The sequence below is a fragment of the Leptopilina heterotoma genome, unplaced genomic scaffold (assembly GCF_015476425.1).
Source record: "Leptopilina heterotoma isolate Lh14 unplaced genomic scaffold, ASM1547642v1 Lhet_14, whole genome shotgun sequence".
In the NCBI taxonomy this organism is placed as follows: Eukaryota; Metazoa; Arthropoda; class Insecta; order Hymenoptera; family Figitidae; genus Leptopilina; species Leptopilina heterotoma.
In genome coordinates this window covers 5,314,478-5,332,878 of record NW_025110859.1, presented here as the reverse complement: position 1 = coordinate 5,332,878, position 18,401 = coordinate 5,314,478, and the positions used below count along the sequence as shown (strand labels likewise).

The window sequence follows — 18,401 nt, the reverse complement described above, 5'->3', positions numbered from 1 at the left end:
AAAATTCTACTTTAAATAAATTATTTTCAATAATTTTTCAAAAAAATGCAATTATTTGTAATTTCTCCAAAATATAATTTTTTTAGTGTTTACAAAAAAATTCCATCATATTTATTGATAAATTTTAATAAATTTAATATTGAGAATTTTTTACTAAAATTTTTCTTTAAATAAATTATTTTTAATAATTTTTGAAAAAGTTTTTTAATACTTTTCAAATCCATTTGTTTACAATTCAATTTTACACGGAATTTCGTTTGTTCGTAAATTCTTCAATTAATTATATATTAGAAAATAAAAACGTGAAATAATTTTTTTAAAAATTCAGTTAAACTTTTTCAAAAAAAATTATTTCTGCAGAATTGTTAGTTAAAAGTATTTATGAAAATAATTGAATTCCTAAAAAGAATTTTATTATTTACGAAAATAATTAAATCTCTGTAAAAAATTGTATATAGTTTATGAAAATAATGAAATTATTACGAAGGAATTTATAAGAAATTTGTAAATAATTGAATTTTTGTGAATTTTAATTATTTATGAAAATAATTAAATGTTTTCGTAGAAATTTATCAAAATTTGTTTGAAATAATTGAATTCTTTGAGAAAATTTTTTTTAAAATAGTAGATATTGAAAATCATTGAATTGAAGAAATTTTTTGAAAATAATTAAAATTTTGCCAAGAATTCTATTAAAATTTTTTGAAAGTAATTGAATTTCGGAGAAGAATTTTATTATTTATAAAGATAATTGAAAGTTTGACGAGAATGTTTGTAAATTTTTGAACATATATAATTGAATTTTTGCAATCATTATCTTTAATAATTAATTAGAAATATATATTAAAAAATTTAACTTATTTTAGAAGAATTGGAAATATTACAATTCTTCAAAAATCTAAGTTTAAAATGTTATTTTATATTATCTTTTATTTAAATTTATCGAGTGGTAAATTTTACAAACTATTTAAAAATTTAAGTTTTAAAAATTTCAAATTAATACCTTTTAAAGTTCATGTATTTAGGAATAGAGTTATTTAATTGGAAATTATTGTCAGAAATAGAAAAAATTGAAGGTTTCGTGGTAGTTTCATTGTTTATGAGGCAAACAAAGAAAAAACACAAAAATTCAGAATTTTCTTATGAATTCTAAAAATTTAAATTCTTCCAGTACTTTTAATAAAAATCCCTGACTTCCCTGACCAATTCTACTTTCCCTGATTTTTCTTTGAATTCCCTGACCTGTGGCAACCCTGTTGTTTGACAAGTTATTTTGACAAATTTTTGAGGTTAGAAAATTGAAATTCAAACTTGTAAATGATTTAATCTTTAATATCTAAAGATATCTGAGGGATCGGATGTTACTTACTAACTAATTTACTAACTAATTTACTAACTAACTTACTAATTGGCTAACTAACTTACAAACTTCATTACTAATGACTTAGTAAGGTAGTAAGTAACTAAATTAGAAAGTTAGTTCGTGACTAAGTTAACTAAGTTAGTAAGTTAGTTAGTTGGTTAGTTAGTTAGTGAGTTAATTAGTAATTTAAGTAATTAAGTTAGTAAGTTAATTAGTAATTAAGTTAGTAAGTTACTTAGTATGTTAGTTAGTTAGTAAGTTAGTAATTAAGTTAGTAAGTTAGTTCGTGACTAAGTTAAGTAAGTTAGTTAGTAAGTAGTTAGTAACTAATTTAAGTAAGTTAATTAGTAATTTATGTAATTAAGTTAGTAGGTTAATTAGTAATTAAGTTACTTAGTATGTTAGTTAGTTAGTAAGTTAGTAATTAAGTTAGTAAGTTAGTTCGTGACTAAGTTAAGTAAGTTAGTTAGTAAGTAGTTAGTAACTAATTTAAGTAAGTTAATTAGTAATTAAGTTAGTTCGTAAGTTAATTAGTAATTAAGTTTGTAAGTGACTTAGTATGTTAGTTAGTTAGTAAGTTAGTAATTAAGTTAGTTAGTTAGTTTTAAGCTATAAGTTACTTAATTAGTCGTTTGCAATCTTTGACTTGGTTTTGATTTGAAGTAAAATTTATTGTATTGATAAGTGCGCCTAGAAAGTTAAAGGATTCAATCGGCTGACAATGAGATTGACAGAAGACACGTGCATGCCACTGCAGATTTTCGATTTCCGGAAGTGAGGTCGTTTTTTATATACATTCGTAAATAGATAAGACTCATAGTTTTTCCCTCATTTATACATAAATATACATATATAGCTTTCTCGTTCTCGTTCTCGTTCTCGTTCAGTTATATTTATAAGCGGGGCAAAGAAGGCCGTGAACTCCCGACAGGAACAGGACGACGAGAAACGTTAAAACGATAAAACGTTGCTTTAGTAATTCCCCCGAGGAAGGAATCACAGCTGAGAGCCCTTCCTATGGTATATAGAAAGAGTCAATTACTTCTAGCACCCTTCTCGTATTCTTCGTTTTTAGGCTTACGTGATTTCTTTTCACATCTTTAACACACACACATCACAAAGAAAAACATAACACTTTTAGAAATCCGAAAAAGGTTTCATTTCCCCCTCAGATACAGTTTCATTAACGCCTTGCTGTTGATTAGGGAAATTTTATTTATTTCAATCCGTTTTCACTGTGGTAATAACACTAAATGAAACAAATTAATTGTTAGTTAATTAATTACTCTTTAAATTTAAACTAATAGATTTCGCCTAATAAAAGAAATTTTTTTTAAAAAATTGTATGCAAACATTTAATTATTTTCATAAATAATAAAAATTTGACTGCAATTCAATTATTATTTTCATAAAAAATAATTTAAAATTGTAGAAAATAATAATTGAATTAAAATAATGAAAATAATTTTGATGAAGTTACAGTAACAATAATCTTATAATATAAAATAATTATTATAATTATAAAATAAAAATAATTATAACATAATAATATAATATGGAATCTTTTTAAAGATGACAAAAAATAAAAGTATAAAGTTAATTTTTTTTGTTTATTAATAACCATAATTACTTTATTTAATAATTTATAATGTAGTTATTTAATTTATACTTTTATAGTGACTTATAATTATAATATTTAATTATTTGTTAGAGAAATTTATCTTAGCTATTAAAAGAAGAAGCGCGCAAGATAAAGACTTGGAGGGTAAATCCTCTATAGATGCATGTAATGTGTATAAATTTAAAGATGAAATGTGGAACTTATGTATATTGGGGGTAGAGTGCGAGTGTGTCACGCGGAGAATGCATTTATATACTTCCTCCGGAAGTTCGTCTGTCAGAAATTGTGTCTTCTCTTCTTGCTTGTATTCTACTTTTTTTTACATCCACCCCTTCTTGATGTGTCTATAAATTTACAGTTAGCCTTCTTTTGGTAATTTTCTTTTATATTTGAATGAACTTCAAATTTTTTCGGTTGCTGATTTTGTTCGAACTAATGCCTCCCTCGATCGTTTTGCAGACGACTACTTTGCTTCTATATATTTTCATCAATTAATTTAGAATAGCATTTTCCAAAAAAATTTCGAAAAAATCAATTATTTAACAAAATTTTTACACAATTCTTCACAATAATTCGATTATTTTCACTAATAATAATATTTTTCATGGAAATTCAATTATTTAAAAATAATTTTTTGATAAAATTCTAAGCAAGAATTCAATTATTTTCATAAATAATAAAACTCATCGAAAAATTCAATTATTTTAACAAATAAAATTTTCCACAAAAATTCAATTATTTAAAATAAAATTTTCATATTTTTTATTAAATTTCGAAAACTTCAATTATTTAAAACAATGTTTTTAAAATTTTTATAAAGAATTCAATTATTTTCAAAAGTAATAAAATTTTTCACAAAAATTCAATTCTTTTTTAAACATTTTAATAACATTTTTTACAATAATTCAATTATTTTTTTAAATAATAAAATTCTTCTCCGGAATTTAATTATTTTTGAAAATTTTAATAAAATTCGTTTTGCAACTATTCAATTATTTTCACAAATATAATAAAATTCATCGCAGGATTTCAATTATTTTTAATACAATTTTGCAGGAATTGCTCGAAAACTGTAATTATTCTTCAAAATTTAATTTTCTATTTCTCGAAAAAATCAATTATTTAAAAAAATGTTTTTTTAAAATTCTTTGGAAGAATTCAATTATTTAGAAAAATATTATAATTTTTCACAGGAATTAAATTATTTTCAAATATTTTAATAAAATTGTTGGAAAGAAATCATTTATTTTAAATACAATATTTTAATTAAATTTTTTTAAAATAAAGCAATTATTCTTTTAGATTGTACTAAACTTCTTCACAAGAATTGAATTATTTACATCAATAAATTTTCGAAAGAATTCATTTATGTCGATAATTCTTTGCAAAATTTAATTACATTCAAAAAATAACAATATTCATCAAAAGAATTCAATTATTTTTAAAATTAATAAAGTTCTTCTTGGAAAGTCCATTATTTTGAAAAATTCTAATAAAGTTCACAAGAATTCAATTAGTTAGCAAATTCAATTAGTTTTCATAAATAATAAAATGCTTTTTAGGAAATCAATTATTTTTAAAAAAAATCTAATAAAATTCCACACAGATATTCAATTATTTTGTCAAAAATTTTAAAAGAATTCTTTGTAAAATTTAATTATTTTTCAAACCTTTCGCTATTTAATAATGATTTCCAATATCTACTATTTTCATAAAATTTTTTCAACAGAATTCAATTATTTAAAAAAATTTTTGTAAAAATCTTCGTAAGAATTCAATTCTTTTCATGAATAATAAAAATTTCTCAGGAATTCAATTATTTAAATTAGAGTTTGCATAAAACTAGTTGAAAGAAATAAATTATTAAAATTTTTTTATAAAATTCATCATAAGAATAAAATTATTTTTATAAATATTTAAAGTCTTTTATGACAATTTTTTAATTTTTGTTTATTTATATTTATTTGTTTATAACAAATTATGAAAAAATCGATAAGTTGCTATATAAAATAAAGTTTTTAACATTTAAAAAAATTGTAAGTACATTAGAAACAAATTAATTATGTTTTTTGTTAAATTTTATTTAAAAAAATTAAAATTTCGTTTTTAATAAATTCTTTAACAAAACATGTAAAAATTAAAAAGAATGAAATTTTTATTATTTAAACCACTCTAATTTTTTTAAATAACAAAAATAATTTGTTTAAACAATTTTGAAATTAGATATAAGGAAATTCTTTTCATAGCTATATATTCTTACAATTAATATAAATGTTTTATAAATCAAAGTAAAATGTAAATTAGTATCTTGATTTGAAATATTAATAATTAATTTGTTTAAATAATTATAAAAATTATCATTTGCAAGCCACATTTTTGAGTTTAATTCATTTAAATAGAAAAAAATTTCAAGATTAAAAAAATCGAAATTTTAATTTTTTAAATAAAATTTAATAAAAAAACATAATTAATTCGTTTAAACGATTGTTAAATATTTACAGAATACCCTTTATTTTTGTATTTAATTATTTACTGCGTAAAATGTTGAAAAATGAAAAAAATAGAATTTTGTTGATTAATGTTAAAATTTACAAATAACAATAAAAAATTGTTTAAACAATTGAAAAATTTATGAAATTAATATTGAATGTTTATATGTTAATTATCCATTAAATTTCGGGTAAAAAACTCGAAGAAATATACTAAAAATTGAATTTTGTCAATTATACAAAAAAATTTTTTTTTTAAAAGTTAATTAATTTAATGTATTGTATATTTAATTAAAGTTTAATTATATAACACTTTTTACTTCAGGAATACTAGTATATGATTTCTAATATACTGAAAAATTATTTAAATGTTAAAAACTTTATTTTATATAACAACTTATCGATTTTTTCATAATTTGTTATAAACAAATAAATATAAATAAACAAAAATTAGAAAATCGTCATCGAGGAATCAATAGAGAATTTAGTAACGAAGATTTAAAAAAAATTTTGTTTAATTTGAATGAAAATTGTGACCTTTAGACTGATTTTGAAACAAAAAGTACATTTTGAAACCCTTTGTGTGGCTCAGTAATGATTATCAGTTTTCGCTAAATGTTTATAAAAAGACTTCGTTTAGCATTGCCGCAAGCAGTACTGGTTCTATACTGAAACAGTTTTTTTTTAGATAAAGATAAATCCGCATTGTTGTTAAACATTTGATAAATATTACAATAAAATTCTGCTATCCATATTTTATCTGGTTCGTGCTGTATTTTCAACTAAATTGTTCTCTGAATGCACTTGAATTCTTTGTATAGCCAGCAGGTTTTATATCTACCTCTCAATCTTTCTACTTGAAGATATTCTCAACCCTTTCTTTTGTGAGCTCGCGCTTTATTTTGTAACTTGTTTCCTTTAACTTACACCACTAAGAACAAGTATTTTCATCTTTTTTCTTATTCACTTGAAATAATCTATTCCTTTTAATTTTAATTAAAATTATCCATTCTTTTAATGTTTTAGGTACCTATTTCTTTTTTTCAACTTCAATTTCGAGTTTTTCCTTTTGCTTTTATTAAAATGTCTGATTAGTATGTGAAATATTTTCTAAGAATATTCTAAAGGAATTGAGGCTTATTCTAAAGGCTATTCTAAAGGAATTAAAACTCAAAAGTTTTAATGGATTAATAAAGTTTGCTGTTTGCACATAATTATTTTTTACTTTCATGTGAATGACTTGATTTTCTGTTCAAAAGGAATTTCGAATTCTCATCACATGAGAATGTATTATAATTTATATTATATTTGTTCTCGAAAACAATTCAAAAAGGATTTATTTTCATAGTTATTTCTTGAACGAATTGATTGTGTGTTTACTTAGGAAATAGTTGAGTATCAAGTTACGTACGGTGAAGATTTTTCCTCCTTTTGGATTTTACCTTGATGAGGGTTAATGGTTTTCCTTCAAAGAATTTCAGTCAAATTGGGATTTTTTTCTCTTCTATTGTTTTGTATCAATGTATTAAAAATTTAATTGCTGGTAATTTTATTTCGAATGTATAAATTATAGTTAAAAAGATATTAAACAGATCGACAAAGAATATTAGTTTTTTACTATTATTTTTCAGGTACATTTTTCTTTGGTTTGGATTTCCAAGAATTGCGATTTTTGAATGAATATTCAAAAATAGTCACGTATGCCCATATTTTTGATAAGTTTACGACACGGTAACTATGTAAAGAATGAAGTTTGTGACAACACCCACAATGTACGAATAGACAAACTTCCGTAGGATGTATTTTTCCACAATATCAGCGGTATCTTTCAGGCAAATATACTTTTTCTTGTGCATAGTTTTCTTCTTCTTCTTTATTTTTTTATATAAAAAGACGTACATCCTCAATAATTCTCCATACACTGCAATAAGTTTTTGAAAAACCAAACTTCAAAGGTTCCTTGAAAACAATTTTTTCTTCTTTTTCTACTTCATTCTCTTCAATTCTCATGAAACCACGATCGTAAAACGCGGTCGTTTTTTCAGTTTTCTTTCAAAACCAAAAATTGGTTAAAAAGACTCCTAAAAGTCGAACCACTTTGAAACGGAACTACAGACCTTGTACTCTCTTTATACACAGGAAAGGTGAAAGAAAAGATATTCTTGTTCGTTTCATAATACACAGGAATTCAGCATATGACAATGATTGTTAGTGTTAAATAGGATTGAAAAAATTTATGAGTTTTTTCTTTTACTAAACTTCATTCTATGAAATAGGTCAGTTAGATGTAGGTTAGTTCGTTTATAATAATTTTTGGAAAAAGGTTCCAAAAATAAATAAACGAGCGCGTGTATGAATATTCCATAAAACTCTTTAGCGCAAATTTTTAGTGCTTCGAAATTTTTAAAGTAGAATTTCTATTTATTGAATTCGAAAGAATAGAATAGATATTTTCACAAAAAAAAATATTGTAAAGTAACTTATTTATATTTACAAATGTAAAACCTAAAATTTCTGGAATTTTAGTGCATTTTTCTAAAGTCAATTTTTACTATTTTCCGAAGTTTAAATTCAACATTGATTTCTACACTCGCTATACGGACATTGGTCCAATATTGGCAACATCTTATGGTGGCGTTCCAAATTCCACACCAATATCATTTATTCCACTATGGGGAGACTACAGGTTCGCCGTATGGTCACACTTTCGTGCGGGAATGTTCAACTCTTTAATAGAATTGAGCCCTCATATATATTGTCATAGAAAATTGAAGGGTTTTAGGCAAAAATCCACTACCCAATTTATTTTCACAAAAGCATCTTTTGTTACCTCACTGACTGCTCTATGAACAGAGTGTCTACTTTACGCTCGTGTGATTTGCGCTGATGATGAATATCATTATGCGGGCATCACGTGTGAGCACGCACGCTATTATTAGTTCTCGTCAATTCCGATTATATACAGTCGCGAATGGACCAAAAATTCTTTGTTCATCTTTCATACATAACGTCCTATCTCAGATTTATTGCTCTCCAATCTAGCGATTATCATCCTAATTATATAATCTACCTGCCACATAGAAATCATTTCTAACATCAGTTTTCAAAAATGAACACAGAGGAATAATTTTTTGTACACAATAAAATGTTTTGTTTCATGTTTTGTTGAAAGGTGTAAAAAAAGAAAAAAAGTTAAAAATAAATACAGAATTATTTTCTACTAAGAAATAAAAAGCACCTGGCTTTGTAAATTTTCCTAAAAAAAAAATAATTTCCAGAAAACAGTGTTTTCTTGGAAGATAAAATACACCCAGTTAATAAATACGGTTGTAGTCGGGAATTAGAGGACCATCTGTTCTGAATCTTGACGACGTTTCGAGATAACTTTTCACCTATATGGCACGCGTCGACGAGAGTAATAAAAATACTCCATAACAGGTGGTACCTTATGTGCGCTATAAAAAAGATAAATCTCAAATCCCGCCCAAAATTGGGTCCAGTTTCTCTATTACCATTTTCCTCGAAGATCGAACAGATCATATACGTTATCCGAAATATCTTAAGCTGGATGATGGACAAAGCTATTTTATATAACTTGACTCAAATTACCAATCTAATAATTTAGTGATGTTTTCAACCTTGGGGAATATGTTCCGTTTCCGTCTCCCTGTGTTCTTGAAAAAAAAAACCGATACGAGATAAATCTTTCTATAAACAAAGTACAAGCGCAGCATCCTTATCGGCTTCGCTGAATCCAGGTAACGTTTGGGATTCTTTGTTGGGAACCTTTCCTAGAAACAAGGTTTAGAAAGATCGGACATGGAAGGACCAAAAGAGCGTGAGACGTGCGCATACCACGTGGATTTGACCCTTACTTTTTTAAAAGCTTTGTACATTACCCTCCTTGTCCGTAAAGGAAAAACAAGCCTAACGAGTTAAAGAAAGTCATACTGGACCCACAAGTTCTTTCCGTTTGTGTTTCAGAAAAAAAAATTATATTTCGTGTACTGACCCAAATACCTGAAAAACAGGATAACTGAAATGTCTTGAGAAAATTTTCTATAGAACATATCAAAAGTATAGTCAATTTTGTAAATAAAAAAAACTGAAAGCAATTGATGATCTTAGATTTTAAAATTCTAGATACAAAGTACAAAAATAGATAGATAGATAGATACAAATAGTGTCGTTAATCATTGAAGATTCTTTTTTCAATATTGAAAAGCTTTTCTTCTCAAAGCAAATGAATGAATAAATTTTTCTCTTCTTGTTGAATAAAATATAAAGCTATTCACACTTGTAGCAAAATGTCGCGAGTCCACAAACACAACCTGCGAGAACATTGGCACCGGGCACGAGACCCAGATCACAAGAAAAGACCGACATTGTCAAAACAGAGAATTACACCTTAAAAAAAAATTAAAACGCCATTTGGAATTATTGAGTTCCGAGACAGATTTATGAGACAGTTTCGTGTTAAAAAATGTGTGATGTAAAAGGACACTTCATCAGGAGTAGCATAGTAGAAAAAACTATATCATTGATTTTGCGGTTCATGAAACATCTGTCATAACGAGGTGCTTTTTTCTTCATTCAAAAATCTTTAAGGATCTTGGTTTGTTCCAATAATTATCGACATTCATATTATGCATGTATGAAATAAAAGTCGGCGAATAATCAAATTAGAGGTGGAAAGCGTGGAAAAGGACTGGACCACGAGCCATCCTATTCAGGTGGTTTTTCCTTTCTCTCTATTATGACTCGTCGTTACGCTTCGAAATATCGTCGCGAGCCAAAATTCTTTAAGAATGGTAAAGATTTACTGATGAGAATACCTCCCAAGTCGATGTAGTTATTTTTAAAAACTATTTTTCGTTTTTTGTTGCAAAGAATTCTGATATATTTTCGTGTCGAGGCAATGAAATGACAATTCCTCAATTGCAGAACTGAAAGCATTTAAAAATACGGACTTTACGGACGAATCCGAGTCTTCGACTGGGAGTGATCGATTTTCTTTTTTTTGGTGCGATGAGCTTAATTAATCCCCTCCTCCGCTCGAAAAAAAAAATAAAATAAGGGGCTAATTTTTTCACACAAGCTTTTCACAATTCGATGATAATAATAAGTCATGCGAGAGAGAAAGAAAGGCAATAAAAGAATTTTGAAGGAAAATGTGTTTTTAATTTATTACGGGAGCCAAATAGGTTTCGGAACATAACGTTTTCCAATATAGGGAACTGTATAACTGTTTGAACTGGTTAGGGAGATAGAAACACATGTGATATCTGGCACATATGCTTTGGAATATATGTCTGATACGCAATGGGGGTGGTGGGGGGAAGGCCACCCTTCGTTTATAACTATAACGTTGTGTGTGTGTGTCGCGCTTTTCGGACTGGTCCATGTGCAGCAACAATTTACTTGTTGGAATTCCTTTTCATGTGTGGTTTTTTTTCCCTTTCTCACCCTCTCTTTGGAAGTAATTTATTTATAGACATACGCCTATGCATCTGGTTGAATTTAATTTTTGTTTTTTTGGAACATATTATAGTGTCTAGAGAGTGCAAAAAGAGTGTAGATAACACAGTCCAGTAACAATTCGAATCAATGTTCGTTGGATTAAATGACAATTACAGAACTCGAACTATAGGTTCGTAAAAAACCCGAAAAGGTCCGTAAATTTGCCACAAGTCCGTAAAAGTCAGTTTTTTAAAAAAAAGGTTCGTAAAGTCTCTAATTTGATTGAGAAAAGACGAAAAGTTCGTAAATTGTATATATACGATATAATTTGGAGAATTTGAAAGAAATTATAAATAATTGCAAAAATTCAATTACTTTCAAAAGTAATAAAATTCTTCGCTAAAATTCAATTATTTTTAGAAATAATTAAATTCTCTAAAATTCAATTCTTTTCAAAAATTGTAATAAAATTCTTGTCAAAAATTCAATTTTTTTCAAAAAGTTTTCCTCAATTCAATGATTTTACTTCCTCATAGAGGAAGTATTTAATATCTATTATTTTAATAAAATTTTTGAAAAGAATTCAATTATTTAAAAAAAATTTCATAAAATTCTACGCGAACCTTTAACTATTTTCATAAAATTATAAAAATTGCATAGGAATTCAATTATTTACAAATTTTTTTATAAATTCCTTCGCAATCATTCAATTATTTTCATAAATAATAAAATTTTTACAGGGATTCAATTATTTTCGTAAATAATAAAATTCTTTTTAAGAATTCAATTAATTTCGTATAAATAATAAAATTCTTTTTAAGAATTCAATTATTTTCATAAATAATAAAAACTCATTGCAAAATTTCAATTATTTTTAATACAATTTTAATCGAATTCCTCGAAAAATGTATAGGGTAAGTGCGTCAATTGCTGCGGGTGCTTTAGTTTCTGCGGCATTTTAATAATTTAAGTGAATACATTTGTTCAGGGCACAAATAATTTTGAAATTTTTTTTAAAAATTACTTAACGATGTAAGTTTTAAAATAGATATAGGAAGTATATACCAAAACTTAATATTTATGTATTTTATTTTAATTAAAAGTTGACGTGTGCAAGGTTTTATTTATTTTCATTGTTAACTTTGCTGGCAGTGCAAAAATACCTACATAAAAAAGGCTTTATTATTGTTTTTAGACTTAAAGTGGTTATTATTATGATGATTTTAAATAAAGAAAACCTTGTTTTAAAAGAAAAATTAAACTTTACTTTATTTTTGTCTGTTATTATATTTTATTTTTAAGAGTAGTAATTAACACAGAATTTGGGCTTGATTTAATTTCTGCGCCCTCAGAAAATCAACTAAGACTGGTTACAATAGACTATCTATTTTGAAAAAGAGCAAGAAAAAATTATGAAAATGAAAGAAAAAATGAAGATTATGGAGGAAAAACTAAAGAAAATTTAATAAATACATAAATTAATTAAGGAAGAATTCTGTTATTAAGTTTTAACTAAATGTTTCAAAAATGTGATAATTCAGAAATTATTTGTTACTTTTGTTAATATATGATATATATTTATTTTTAATAAATTTATATTCTATTCAATTAAACATTGATTAAAATCATTGTCCCATTTTGATTTCATAGTAGTTTGCGGTATTATACACATAAACACGAAATTATGCGCAGAAACTGACCCACAGGAATTAAATTCGCGCAGCAACTGATGCGCAGCAACTGACTCAAACGCGCAGAATTAAACGCATTGAATATTATTTTTAATTCATTAAATTTATTAAAATAAATTATATTTTAGAGATGTTATTTATTGTAAACATATCTTAATAACACAAACTACAAATTTAATAAGACATAAGTTCAATTTGATCAATATAAAAATTATATTTTATAGTTAAAAGACGTCTTGACCAAAATACCGCAGGAATTAGTACACTTACCCTATAATTAGTCTTAAAAATTTTATAGAAATTCGTCAAAAGAATTCAATTCTTTAAAAAATTTTTTATAAAATTCTTTACGAGAATTCAATTTTAAGAAACATTCAATTGAATGTTTTAATTCAATAAATTATCTATTTTTGTATTTAAATAATTGAATTCTCGTAGAATTTTATAATAAAAACTTACTAAAAAAATTATTTTCAGTTAAAATTTTAGATAATTAAATATTAAAAGCAATATAGCGTAAATGTTTAGAAATAATTGAATTTTAAAAAGGTTTCAAATTAAAATGTTTGAAAATTTGAATTTTTCATGTTTTTTTTAATAACAATTCTGTGAAATTAATTGTTTTGAAAATGTTTAATTGCTGATTTTTTAAAACATTTTTTGAAGTTTTTATTTTATAATGTATATTTGCGGTACCGTATAATTAATTTAAGAATTTATGAATAATTTGAATTTTTGTAAAATTGAATTGTAAACAAATGAATTTGAAAATTCACTAAAGAACTTTTTCAAAAATTATAAAAAATAATAATGCATTTATAGAAGAATTTTAGTTAAAAACACGAAAAAAAATTTAATTTACAAAAGTTACTAATTATTGCCGAAATTCTTCGCAAAAATTGAATATTTTGTTGAAAAATAATAAAATTCTTCTCAGGAATTCAATTATTCTCACAAATAATAAAACTCATTGGAAAATTTCAATTTCCAGAAATTCGATTAAAATTTTGTATCAATAATTTTAATCGAATTTCTCGAAAAATGTAATTATTCTTAAAAAATTTATTAAAATTCGTCGAAAGACTTCAATTATTTATAAATTTGTTGTTAACATTCTTTATGGGAATTGAATTTTAAGAAACATGCAATTATTCAATAAATTTTTCATTTTTGGATTTAAATATAATTGAATTTTAGTAGAATTTTTTAATAAAAATTGATTTTTAAATTGTTTTCAGTTAAAATTTTAGATTATAATTGAATATTAAAAGCATTAAAGCTTGAATTTTTAGAAATAATTGAATTTTGAAAAGGGTTTCAAATTAAAATTTTAAAGAATGTGAATTTTTCAATTTATAACTAAAAATTCTGTGGAATTAATTTTTTTTGAGAAAGTTTAATTGAAATTATTTCAAGTTTTTATTTTTTAATATATATATTTGATTGAAGAATTTACGAATAATTGAAATTTCGTAAAATTGAATTGTGTATATTCAAATTGAATTTGAAAATTCTCAAAGAACTTTTTCAAAAATTATTAAAAATAATGCATTTATAGAAGAATTTTAGTTAAAAACTCGAAAAAGAATTTAATTTCGGAAAAGTTACAAATTAAAACTTGCAAAATTGAATTGCATAAATTAAATTATTTTCAAGATTAATAATATTCTTCGAAAAATTAAATATTGTTCAAAAATAATAAAATTCTTCTTGGGAATTCAATTATTTAAAACTCATTGCAAAATTTCAATTATTTTTAATCCAATTTTTTTCCAATTTCTCGAAATTGTAATTATTCTCAAAAATTTTATTAAAATTCGTTGAAAGAAATCAATTATTTATAAATTTGTTGATAAAATTCTTTATGAGAGTTGAATTGAAAAAAAAATTCAATTCAAAAATTTTTTTTTGTATTTAAATAATTTAATTCTGGTTGAATTTTCGAGTAGAAATTGATTTAAAAATGAATTTCAGTTAAAATTTTAATTAATAGTTGAATATTTAAATCAATATGAAGCCTAATTTTTTGGAAATAATTGAATTTTAAAATTAATTTTTTTGAAAAAGTTTATTTGAATTTTTTTATATTATTTAAAGTTTTGATTATCTAATATATTATTTAATTGAAGAATTTACGAATATTTGAAATTTCGTAAAATTGAATACTGTAGACAAATGGATTTGAAAATTGTCAAAGAATTTTTTTGAAAATTATTAAAAATTAATATAGATAATCGATTTAAAGAAGAATTTTAGTTAAAAATTCTTGAAAATAATAATTGAATTGATAATGATTTTATCATTTTTTTCACTCGGTCATTAATTATTATAAAACATGAAGTAATCGATCACTCCGAGTCGAATCACTCCGAACTCGGAGTTATCGATTTCTTCATATTTTATTTATGAAAAAATTTAATTTACAGTTTTAAGTAAAATGTTCTCTTATTTGACTCGGACTGATTATATTTTTGGCTTATTTTAAATCAAATAAATATTTATTTTAAACAAATTTTATTTAGAATAACAAAACATAAATGTTTTCAAAATTGCAAATTTCATGGGTGAAAAATTTGTTTAATTTATTGAGGAATGGGTCGGTATTGAAAATTTGATGACTAGGGAAAATTTATTTTATCTATATATAGAGTTCGAATTTGGAAATCGGGGTTGAATTGGAAGAGACACCCGCAGATAATTCCTGTACAGCTATGTCCCCCTTTCTTCCCCCTTTTTAATCGATCTTTCTCTCCAAATAACAGTTTGAAACCCTAATGCATCGGCTTGTAATATACGAATTCGTAGGTGCGCATACGTATACAGAATTGATGATAAAATGTGTGGGCATTTATGAATCACGCACTAGACCAGCTGCTCTCTCCCGTATCTCTCTCCCCTATCAGCTATAACGTTTTCAACCCCCTCGTGCACATACAGTGTAATGTACGTGCCAATAATATTATTTTTCCTACAACCCCTGATCGAGGGTATATTCCGCCGCCGTCACGTTTCATCTATATATATATATATAAACCGAGTTCTAATCAGAGAGAACAAAACTTTAAGCGAACCACCGACATTTGCCAATTTCAGACTCTATTCATATTGAGAAATGTAGTATATAGATTTATTGCTTCAAAGGGTTCGCTTTTATTTTTCCACTATCCACTCGTTTTCGTCCTTGAGAAGATTATGTTTTTCCAAATTCTATATAGTAAAATTTGTAATTGAAAATTTTGTCAATATTTTATTTTACTTACTTTTCATATATTTATTAAATTTTTGTTTTAGAATTGGTGAGGAAGAAATACACAGACGCGAAAGAGACAACGGTCAGCAAAGAGTGAGTACTTTTCAAATTCATGAATTCCACCCGAGAATTCTTAAATAAAGTTGATAAACATATTGTTTCGCTATTAAGAAAACAAAAGAGCATAAATATCGAAAAAAAATTCCGCCAAGGAGATTAGTTCGTTTCGGTAAATTCGTAAAATTTTGAACGGAAATAACTTTTTGGGTATAACAGCTAAGGTTCGCTAAATTAGCTAACTTTTTTCTCTCTGTGTAACCATAAATATTGTGTCAATGAAAAATTATAGTTGAAAAGTTGACACTTTATTTCGTAATATGTCTGTTAAAATGTGAGAAGTGCGGTGAACTACTTTGCAGATAGTTCATCGACTTTTTGAGAGGTGAATGCCTCCTGCTGATGCGGCTATGTATTTCAAACTGTGTCATAAAATTTTCATCTGCGAGGGAGGAAGACGAGAAAAAAAGAAGTTCCCTTTCCGGTGAACTAGACATTTTTACTGCATTCGGAAACATCTTCTTTCTTGAGAAAAATGTTGAAAAATCATGTCAATACCTTCGACCATATAAACCATTAACATCATAAAATTTAGGATCTGGTTTTGAAAATCATGTCATAAAACACCCAGAGCGCCTCACGCAGGCAGCTGGCATGTATAACAATTTTCCGAATCCTTTCTCGAACGACCTGATAAGTATTAACTATGAAGGTGTGGAGGGGGAATGCTTTTTATATAATATTATTTGTATTTTTATTTTTATGGAAAATTAAAAAATCGACTATTTAAAAAAATGAAAAAAAACTATTTAAAATTAAAAATTTATGAATTTTAATAATTTCTTAAAAATTAAAAATTATACCCTTTCCTGAATTCAATTATTATGTACAATTTTCAAACTAAACTTCATCTCTGAATCAATTAATTTAAATAATTTTCCAAAAGTTCTTCTAGAATTTTATTCAATTATTTAAATACAAAAACTCAATTTTTTTATAATAATTGTAGGTAACTCTCCATAGTTTTTTCTTAAATTAATAAGGTATAATATATTCAAAAAATTATAAAGAAATTCTTACAATTAATTTTTTTTCAAATTAGTTTTTAAATTATTTTAATGTAATTTTTCGAAAATAATTGAATTTCTTAAAAGAATTTTTGTATAATTTAAAAAGACTAGGTAATTAATTTTTTGATGAATTTTAAATAAAAATTATTCAATATGATTGTTTTATCCAAAATGTTAGAAATAATTATAAAATGTTATTATTTTTGTAAGTATTTGAATTCTTGGAAATATGTAATTGAAAATACTGAAAATATTGAATTCTGGAAAATTAGAAGATAATTATCTTCTAATTTTCATTTTTAAATTTACCTTTAAAGATTTTTTGTTAAAAATTTTGAGAATTTAATTATTTTCAAAATTTGCAATTAAAATTCTTCAAAAGTTGATTTTTAAAAATTCTAACAAAATACTTGAAATAAATTAATTATTTTCAATTAAATTTTACAAAATTTCCAGTATTCAAAAAGATTTTTATTATAGATATATTTGAAAAATTTAATTTAATATTAAAAAGTGATTCAAGAACAATTTTTGAACGATTTGTTTATAGTCATTTTTCGCATTATGAAAATAAAAAAAAGTTGCACAATGTACATTTTGTGTCAAAATCAGTCTAGAGATCACAATTCTAATTCAAATTAAACAAATTTTTTTTAAATCTTCGTTACTAAATTCTCTATCGATTCCTCGATGACAATTTTTGTTTATTTATATTTATTTGTTTATAGCAAAGTATGAAAAAATCGATATGTGGCTATAAAATAAAGTTTTTAACTTTTAAAAAAATTTTAAGTACATTAGAAATCATATTTTAGTAATCCTGAAGTAAAAAGTGTTATATAATTAAACTTTTATTAAATAAACAATACATTAATTAATTAACTTTTGGATAAAAATAATATAATTTAAAAAATTCCATTTTTTAGTAAATTTCTTCGAGTTTTTTATTCGAAATTTTATGGGTAATTAACATAAAACATTCAATATTAATTTTATAAATTTTTAAATTGTTTAAACCATTTTTTATTATTAATTAAAATATTTTTTTAACATTAACCAACAAAATTTTAATTTTTTTACATTTTTCAACATTTTACGCAGGAAATAATTAGAAATAATTAAATACAAAAATAAAAGGTATTGTGTAAATATTTAACAATTGTTTAAACAAATTAATTATGTTTTTTGTTAAACTTTATTTTAAAAAAAATAAAATTTCGATTTTAAAAAATTTTTTTAACAAAAAATGTAAAAATTAAAAAGAATGAAATGTTTATTACTTAAGCCAATGTAATTTTTTAAAATAACAAAAATAATTTGTTTAAACAATTTTGAAATTAGATATAAGGAAATTCTTTTCATAGATACATATTCTTACAATTTCTCAATATAAATGTTTT

At 24.2% G+C, this 18,401-nt stretch overlaps 1 protein-coding gene across 4 annotated transcripts in view; it reads left to right on the top strand.

The window, feature by feature from the left end:
• The window catches only part of LOC122497995 (M-phase inducer phosphatase), a 236,687-nt gene that overhangs the window by 55,418 nt on the left and 162,868 nt on the right, over positions 1-18,401 (top strand). For 3 of the 4 annotated variants that reach the window (XM_043605459.1, XM_043605460.1, XM_043605461.1), the window contains exon 3: positions 15,916-15,967. In XM_043605459.1, coding sequence (XP_043461394.1) covers positions 15,916-15,967 — 52 coding nt within the window. Of the gene's footprint in view, positions 1-8,242; positions 8,249-15,915; positions 15,968-18,401 lie in introns of those variants that run through there. The other variant, XM_043605465.1, reaches the window with a different exon arrangement.